A 10120-nucleotide genomic window follows, 5' to 3' on the forward strand; every position below is an offset into this window, starting at 1 on the left:
TTAGTAACATGAAAAGAAACAAACTAAATGTTTAATATCTTTTTCCTTTCATCGATTCACTTAGCAGTCCGCATCACCATTCCACTACAATTTCAATCGACCCGAATTAACATCTAAAAATTTGTAAGAGTGAGTATTCGAAAACATTTAGTAAGATCGTGCAGTTTTCATACACAAATATATAACAAATAAGATCTATACTTCAAACTACTCTGCTCTTATGGAACATATTAGTAACCAAGTGACACACCCATCTTAGATCATCTTATTATCTCGTAGGATTTTATCTCTCTTTTTATAGAATCCGAAGATCCACTGACAATTCATATATATTTAATTGAATATAAAAATATAAGGAAACGAAAACACTTGCACAGAGGTATCTTATCTCATTAAATAAAATGAACTATCGAACAAAATATGAATGCACGTGCCCAAAATCTTTTCTATACTTTAGTGAATAATGGTTGCAGATTGGCTTCTTGTCTTCTAATTCCCAAAAGTATCATCTCTCCCTCTCACGTATGTGTATACATTTTTTGGTGTGGTGAAATATGAGACTCTTGTATAGTATTTATAGTAATAAAAGTGTTTGAGTTATTATAGAAAACGTGTATCACCTATTGGATAAAATTAAGTTTGAGTATTTGGATTATATTTCACTGACAAATTCATAGTCATCCAAATAGAACACTTGGACAATGCTATCACATCAAGCCTATTGGAGTTTGAATTGACTAATTATTTTAATAAAATAAGATAGAATATAATGGAAAAAAATTGTAGTTGTCGCCACTCAAGCATGGTACCAACTACCTAACTAATTAACAAATCTTAATAAAGACAATTTCTTTAAATTTTAATGTTTTTGGCGTAACTGATTCAAATTAACTTTTTCTCGAGCCAAAGATTTCTAATCAATTATGATCTTCGAAATGAGTCCAATATCAATATACCAAATTTTGTTCTATGATCATCTAATTATTAAATCTAACTAAAATGGAAATTAAAAGTCCTATTTCATGTTAGTCCCCAACTTTTAAAGATATAACAATTTGTTTTATTATTATTATTATCATCATCAAGTGCTACAATCCACAAAAGTAAAATTACCTTGGGAGGTACAATTAAGGGTGCATTTGATTGCGATTACAGAAAGAAAATAAAATTTAGGCAATTCAATTGTCCAGAACTTATTTGTATGGAAATTATTAATTAAATGTGTTTGGTTAATTTAGTTCTCAATCTAGAAAATATTATAACTGTCTATTTTTTATTGGTGGGTAGATGATAAATAATGGATTAGAAAATAAAATCTTACTCCCCATAAAAAAATATTTTCTTTGATTTTGAGCAAAATATGGTCACGTGATCAAAAGTAAAAAAATATTTTTCATGGAAAAATGTCAATTAAACAGCACAAAAGTAAAAAATTTGAGTAGAAAAAAATATATTTTTCATGAAAAAAGATTGGCAATTAAACGCACCCTGACAATAACAACGAATGTCATTTTAGCAAAACAATTACGAATTTGACAATTTGTTGGTAAATTATGCACATTTTGTAGGACTTATAATTTATTATTACTTATTATCTATACATTTTGTAGTATCCACAACTTATAAGTAATAACAAATAAGCTATAAGTTGTATGACTCTTGGTGGAACATATGGTTATACATGTCGATAATTGTACTTGTATTTTAGCAATTTTTGTAGGGTTTAACAAAAGGGAATGAAGATTTGCCCTATTTGGTTTGGATAAATTTAATTTTTTTAGTAAATTTTAATAAAAGTTAGTAAAATATATGGTTTAAAATTTGATAAAAGTTATGTATCTCATGAAATATACAAGTGAAAATAGGAAAATTAAGTTTTAATTAATGTTATTGTATTTTTAAAGGAGATTTGACAGTTATTGAAAATAGAATGATATTTATTTGTCAGGGCAATATCAAATTTTAAAGTTAAGGTATTTGTAATGCAAATTCTATATGATTTTCTGCTTTTTTTCAATAAAAGAACGATTAGGAGCCCGTTTGAGCCTCATTAAAGGGCTAAAGATGCAATTTTGAATAGTAGATTGATGAAAAATATGTAATTAAAGAGCAAGAAAAAGCTTTAGGTCTATATATAATACTATTTTATTGAGAATTGTGTTATTGAAGTAAAAAGAGAGAAAAATGTATTTTTAAAATAATGAAGATCAAACAAGGGCTAGATATAGAGACCCATCCCATCGTTTTTTAAAATTACAGAGTCATTATTGAGATTTGTTTTCTATAATATAATTATGAATTTTAAAATTCTTTACAAATAATGTATGCTAAGGTTGTGAATTCATAAAAGAAATGGTTAAAATTGAAAGTTGACACTTGATCGATTGAAAAGCTAGTAAAATTTAGGGATAATTGTAGCAGAGGTCCCAAATGTTTTAAAGAGTTGTAGACTTTTTTATAACATTTCATTCGCCGCAGTCGTCATTTCCAACCTTTTGAAATATTGCGGTTGAAGCCGCAATAGACGGATTTCATCCAAATGTCTATTAGTTTACTAAGAAATTGAGTTTGATCGCCTTTTTTAATAAATGATAAAATAGTAACTTTCCATTTAATAAGATAAGTTGAAAATAAAATAAGAAAAAGAAAAAAATAATAATAATAATAAAAACTGTAGAATAAATTTTTATCTTTGGTATTTATGTAAATTTGGCATGAAATACTATATGGCCTTCGGCTCGAATTATATGTTAAATCCTTCGGGATGGATCGTCAGGTCAAGAAAAGAAGTTAAATCCTATGGGATGGACCTTTGTGTCAATAATATATAAATCCTAGGGAATGTAGGAATTCTTATGAAATTTCTTGAACGATTGGATGTTTCGACCAGTATGCTCTAAATCTAAGAAATGTCGGTGTGCCATGTCATGTCAGTTTTATATTTATATCATGTGAATAAGAATGTGTTCGTATTCTTATTGAGTGTTTTCAAAATACTCACTCTTACAATATTTTCAGATGAGAACGGGTCGTGTGGACACGTGGAAGATTGACAGAGTGATATTAATGGGGTCGTCAAGTAAATTTTCTAGAAAGATAATTGTCCACTTTTATTTGAAGAATATCGCATGCATATTATTTAATATGTTGTTCAAGCATTTGATATGTTATGTTAAATTTTAAATTAATAATTTAAAATCAAGTATTTTCGATATATTTCCGCTTAAATTAGATAGAGAAAAGTTTTGGTAGCACCTCTAGCTTATTTTAATTTAAAAATAATATAATAATATGAAAAAAAGAGTTCGGGATGTTATAGCTTACTTTGTGGCTGTGAGATTGACAGTAGCCTTTTTGTGATCTCCTTACTCGACGAGGTCGAGTTTTTCTCCCATTTTGGGAGAGTTGATGTGGACATCATTCTCATCAGACCATTTGTTGGGCCCTTTACCTTCTATTTATTAAATTTAGACTTTATGTTTCATTGGGCTTGTATATGGGTTGGCTCAAGCCCAAGTTTATTATTTTGTTATTTATGATTGTAATTTGGATTGAAAGATCAGTTTGATGAATGAAATATATTTTGTGATCACGTCTCTCTTCTCTCTCCCAGTTTCCCCTCTCTTCTCCTCTCACCTCCTCCTCCTTCTTCCTCTTCCTCCTGATTATTTCTACATCATGGACTTTCATATAAGAAGTGCAAAATTCCTTGTATATTGTTAGCTAAAACTTGCAGTTGTTGCAAGAAACTGTGCATTTTAAAGGCCCTACATTTTTTTTTCATATTAAGTTGTGCCACTCTGTTTATTTACTTCGAGGATTTGCATTATGGCTCTTGAAGCTGATGAAAGTTTTTTATGTCTTTTTTAATTGGTTAAGAGTCAATCTGGCACAAAAGAACCTGCAGGTGGAAATAGTAGTCATCCAGTAAATCATTCTGACATTGGTGGGATATCTGAGCTTGAGCAACTGTTAAAGCAGAAGACATTCACCGGGTAAGGCTCTGGAAAATTGTCACCGGTCATGAACAGGTTGCTTGCATGTTTACATGCAAGATGTCTATATTGAGAGCCGAATGCTCTAGACAGCTGAAGATTTTGCCAGGGTTTCCTTTAATATAAAAGTTGAGACCCTTTTCTATGTTCATGTTCAAAATTTCAAATCTGGAGCAACTGAGCTTAGCCTTTAGCATAAGCCTCTGAAAATCGATTTGCAAGTCTTCAAGGCATTGGATGTGTGGTGTTTAAACCTTGAGTGGTGTACGCCTTAAGCATATGCCTCAATTAACTCCTTAAATCACTAGGGCACCATTTGATTGGCAAAACATTTCCATGGAAAATAGAATTTGGGTGGCATTTTCCAACTTTGGTGTGTTTGATAGGGGTTTATATTTCATGAAATAGAAATTCTTGGATTTCTTGGGAGCTGCACTATTCTTCATTTTGTGGAAATATGGTGGGAATTGATTTTCCCGGTTACATTTTTTTTCCTTTTTTTTTTTTAAAAATAAATTCTAAGAATTATTGTAAAAAATATTTTCCTTCAATTTACAATTTTTATATAAAAAAAGTCAAATGAATACCAAAAGATAGATGATTTTCTTGAATTTATTTTATTATTATTATTTTTTTATTTTTTTTTTGCAATGGAAACAAATTTCAACCCTAATACCAGTAAATTCATCCCCTAAAAAACACTTATATATAACATTTTTCACGTGAAGAATTATATCAATCAAACACAATAACTTATAATTCCTAGGAAAATAATTTCTAGATAATTCAATTTCCTGGAATTTGTTTTCTTTCCACCCAAATTTCATCTTTGCAACCAAACGGACCCTAGGTGTAATTTCTTTCACAGTGGTAACTTTGCCTTTCAAGATCTAACGAGATTACATGTTTTTGGGTTACTATCCAATTCCTTTTTTCTAGGGAATCCTCTTTTTGCTTTCTTTTACATGCAAAATCTTAAATGAATTCCTCGAAAGGATATTTTGATGTACATGTCAGGGTGAATGTTTAACTAAGTATGCTATCTTAAGGTCCTGAAGTTTGTATTTCTGTTGAGCTTGAGTCATTAATCATTGATGCAGATCTGAGATTGAACACCTCGTGGAACTATTACATTCACGAGCTGAAGAAGTGCTGGCAGGCGAAAGAACTCAAGAAGCATTACCAGAGCTAGCATCCAGTTTAGGAAGGCATCGACAGTTCTCGAGTAGTCCATTGGAAGAAGATAGAAATGAGAGGGGTAGATATCATGGAGTCAATACTACTATATCCAATTCGAGAGTACGATAGTATACTTATTTTACATGCACAATACTTGTATCATTTGTTAATTTGTATGCAATATTTTCTTGTAGCATCTGCATTAAGATAAGGTACCAGAAGAGTTTTCATTGATATTTATTTGGAAGAAATATTTCCAGGTCCTTGAGGATGATATTGCTTCTCCAGCTGAACTTGCAAAAGCTTACATGGGCAGTGGGCCTTCAAAGATATCGCCTTCAAAGTTGGTGATGCGGGGTCAAATTGGTAGGGATGATGCTAGATTGCTTGGCAATGTTCCGTTTACTCCAAAATCACCTTTCATGTCATCGACAACCAGAGTTGCTGTTAACGTTGGGGTTCCAGAGAATAGTTTTATAACCCCAAGATCTCGAGGCAGATCAGCAATTTACAACATGGCTCGTACTCCATGTCCCAGAGTTAACCCAACAGCCATTCTCAAGGTTCAATTATGTCATTAAATATATGTGTAGTAAATGCTTGCTGTTTCTGGAGTTCAAAATATACCATATTAATGGATGCACATATTATATATATTGGTTAATTTTCATTCAATTCAACTGCAAATATCCTTTCTCAGGGTTATCTTTTTGGTAGTAGCAGTGGATCCCTGGTGTCTGGCACTGTTACCCAAAGCATGCCTATTTCATTTGGATCATCTTTACCATCTTCCAGTATCACTAACAATACATCATTTGCATCTTCATCGGCCAATTCCCGAGTGCCCAGTACAATCATTAATTTTGGTTTCTGTTCTGCCGCTTCCTCATCTAAAAGCAATGCAGCTGGCCTTGGCAGTGGGCCAACAGCCAGTGTATTCAATTTCGGTGTGAGTTCTGCTGTTGCTTCAGATGTTGGCGCCATTAGCTCCAACAGTGGTGCCACTCTTGGACTATATAGTTTTGGTCTCGGTTCTTCCTCCTTCTCTGCCAATGTAGTTGGCTCTAGCAGTGGTGCCACTCCTAGTATATTCAGCTTTGGTAGCAGTTCTGCAGCTTCAACATCGGGAATCAATGCCGCTAGCTCCTTCAGCAGTGGTACTTCTGATATATTCAGTTTTGGTGCAAGTTCATCGGCTTCCTCTTCAGCAACCAACTCCGTTAGCTCTAGCAATCCTACTATCAACTTATTTGGTTCGAGTTGGCAGAGTCCCAAGTCTCCTATTCTTGGTTCTACTTTTACTTCTCTTTCCTCATCTGAAACTAGCAATTCTACTATCAACTTATTTGGTTCGAGTTGGCAGAGTCCCAAGTCTCCTATTCTTGGTTCTACTTTTACTTCTCTTTCCTCATCTGAAACTAGCAATTCTACTATCAACTTATTTGGTTCGAGTTGGCAGAGTCCCAAGTCTCCTATTCTTGGTTCTACTTTTACTTCTCTTTCCTCATCTGAAACTAGCAATTCTACTATCAACTTATTTGGTTCGAGTTGGCAGAGTCCCAAGTCTCCTATTCTTGGTTCTACTTTTACTTCTCTTTCCTCATCTGAAACTAGCAATTCTACTATCAACTTATTTGGTTCGAGTTGGCAGAGTCCCAAGTCTCCTATTCTTGGTTCTACTTTTACTTCTCTTTCCTCATCTGAAAGCAATGCAGCTGGCCTTGGCAGTGGGCCAACAGCCAGTGTATTCAATTTTGGTGTGAGTTCTGCTGCTGCTTCAGATGTTGGCGCCATTAGCTCCAACAGCGGTGTCACTCTTGGACTATATAGTTTTGGTCTCAGTTCTTCCTCCTCCTCTGCCAATGTAGTTGGCTCTACCAGTGGTGCCACTCCTAGTATATTCAGCTTTGGTAGCAGTTCTGCAGCTTCAACATCGGGAATCAATGCTGCTAGCTCCTTCAGCAGTGGTACTTCTGGTATATTCAGTTTTGGTGCAAGTTCATCGGCTTCCTCTTCAGCAACCAACTCCGTTAGCTCTAGCAATCGTACTACTAACTTATTTGGTCAGCCAACCGTCTCACCTTCTCCCCCTGGCTTCATGTTTGGGTCAACAGTGCCATCTTCTGTTCCTTTATTTGGTCAACCAACCTTCTCACCTTCTCCCTCTGACTTCATACTTGGGTCAACAGTGCCAGCGCAACCTAATTCCTTTCAATTTGCTGGCCAGCAACATCAAGTTGCTCCACAGAGCCCTTCTCCATTTCAGGCATCAGCTAGAACAGAATTCAATACGAGTGGGAGCTTCTCATTGAGAAGTGGTGGTGGTGACAAGTTAGGGCGAAAATATGTGAAAGCTAATGGAAGTAAGAACCAGAAGAAGTAAAGACGGTGAATGGTATAGCTGTTGTATCCTTCATTGAATTTCCGCCCTTTTTTAAAGCAAATATTCTGTAGGCACAGTTTCATCAATTTTGTACCGTGTTAAAAATTGCAATGTACGAGGAGGCGACACTGGGTAACGGGATTGTGTTATTGATGGCGCTTGTGTATTTCTATGTAACATGAAGGAATTGTTCATAAATCTTTCCAAGGAAGCATGTTAAGTTCCATTTCACTATCTTAGCTGTTGTCTTCATCAGCAGATTATCACCCTTGCAGCTTTTGTACATACAAGTCTCCCAGTCGATCCTCTTGTATCTTTTATTTGCAGGGAGAGCCTTTTGTGTTGTAAATGTACTGTTTGTAGACCTTCTTGCTATTGTTGTGCAGTGTTAATCTATAGGTTGTCCAGATTTGTTGTCTTCTGTGTTTAGTTTTTGTTTATGTCGGACTCAAATTTTGTAGTGCTTTTCAGATGAATGCTGGATAAGGATGATTAATTATTTTTGCTTTTTTATTCCTAAGGGATGTTTGTGAATACAAGAAATGCAGCACAATCTTTTAGTAATGATCATTTTGAGAATAAAAAAAATTGAATGAAAGCATGGAGCTTGGTTGAGCTTTAAAAAGTTAGCCCCTATTTGGTATAGCTTAAAATCAAAATTTTAATTTGAGTTAAATTCAACAATTAATCTTAATCACATAGTTTATGCGATCCACAAATTTTCAATCACATATTTCATAAATTTTTATCAAAATCTATTAAGAATCTAATTTTAATATCTATCTGAAAAGGGCTTAATATGTACTTTTTGGATGCATGGTAAAATGACATGGGTTAGTTGTGTGGCGCCAATGAGCAAGAACTATAGTTAAAAAGAAGGATAAAGGATGAAATTAACATTATTCAAAAGTTTAAGGACTAAATTAATGATATTAAAAACTTGGAAGGGTGGAATTAACATTATTAAATAGTATGAGGATGAAATTAACTATAGAGAAAAGTTTATGGATGGAATTAATATTATTTAGAAGTTGAAGGATGAAATTGAAGATATTGAAAATTTGAAGGTAGATATAACATTATTAGATAGTTTGAGGATGAAATAAACATCGCTAAAATGTTGTTGGATTAAATTGATAATCTAGAAAAGTTGAAGGTTGATCTTACATTATTAAATCGTTTGAGGATAAAGTTGAGGATATTGAAATGTTAAAGGATGAAATTAACATTATTAAACAGTTGAAGGATTAAATTTACGATCTAGAAAAGTAGAAGGTTGATTTTACATTATTAAATAGTTTGAGAATGAAGTTGAGGATATTGAAAAGTTAAAGGATTAAATCACATTATTCATAAGTTAAAGAATGAGATTGAGGATATTGAAAAGTTGAAGGATGAAACTCACATTGTAAGAATTTGAAGGATTAAATTGCCGATCTTGAATTGTTGAATGATGGATATAATGTTATTAAATAGTTTGAGGATGAAATTGAGGATATTGAAAAGTTAAAGGATGAAATTCACGTTATTAAGAAGTCGAAGGATTAAATTGATGATATAGAAGAGTTGAAGGACGGATTGTACATTATTAAATAGTTTGAGGATGAAGAAAAAACGAGTAATACATAGAAGAATTTTGAATTAATTGGTTCTCGAATTATTCAAATAGATATAGTCCTTGTTTGAGTCCCATTTTGGGAGAGAAAATGAATTTTTAAATAGTTATTGATGAAAAATATGTAGTTAAAAATTAAGAAAAAATTTTGAATTTACGTGTAATATTATTTTATTGAAAAATATGTAGTTGAAATGATATTGAAATACCGTTGAAAAATGTATTTTTTTAAAATAATGAGGCTCAAACAAATACCTAAAGTATGATCTACATATTTGTGATAAGGATGGCAATGGGTCGAGTCGAGTCGAGCCTGCTCGGCCCTTTAACTCACGAGCTCGGCTCGACTCACGAGTTCGGCTTGACTCACGAACCGCTCGCAAGCTTGTGATTATTATTGTTGTTGTTATTTTTTTTTTATTTTTTTTGCAAATTTGTACATTTTTTACGAGCCCACGAGCTCGTGAACTTGGGCACGAGCCACTCGCGGGCTCGACAGATTAAGCCCCATGTTCAGCTCAGGCTCGGACTTGTTATTTGACGATCTTGAGCCACCCACGAGCTGAATTTTAACGAGCCGCTCGACCTGTTTGACATCCATATTTGTGAACAAGTCAAAATTCGTTGAGAAAATTTGTTTATGCTCAACGGATCACACTTCATAAAAAAAAAAAATTGTTTCGGTACTCCAACAAAATTTGAGGAACGATTTCACCAAATTCAACATTTTCTAACGTTGTCAATATAAAAGCATGTTAGTGTCCTTGCGTTTGGAGATCTTGTATTGGAAAACATTCAATCTTGTAGTATAATTTTTATATCAATTCGTTAGTTTGATGAACGGGAAAAGAAAAAAATTAAAACAAAAAAAACAACAACAAAATGAATCCAATGACAGAGATAATGGTTAGTACTCTCTTTGAATTAAAATTTTACAATTTAATTAAA

General features: G+C 33.2%; 1 protein-coding gene across 1 annotated transcript; it reads left to right on the plus strand.

Annotated features, from left to right (window-relative positions):
• Positions 1-3558: 3558 nt before the first annotated feature.
• LOC111380348 (nuclear pore complex protein NUP62-like) lies at positions 3559-8077 on the plus strand (the record flags this gene model as incomplete). The annotated part of the gene is made up of 5 exons (XM_023003879.1): positions 3559-3711; positions 3871-3995; positions 5096-5294; positions 5435-5737; positions 5875-8077. Coding segments are annotated over 5 exons (2463 nt in total), but the record flags the coding sequence as incomplete, so codon positions are not given.
• Positions 8078-10120: the final 2043 nt, after the last annotated feature.

Source organism: Olea europaea, unplaced genomic scaffold (genome assembly GCF_002742605.1).
Source record: "Olea europaea var. sylvestris unplaced genomic scaffold, O_europaea_v1 scaffold2129, whole genome shotgun sequence".
NCBI classification, from domain to species: domain Eukaryota; kingdom Viridiplantae; phylum Streptophyta; class Magnoliopsida; order Lamiales; family Oleaceae; genus Olea; species Olea europaea.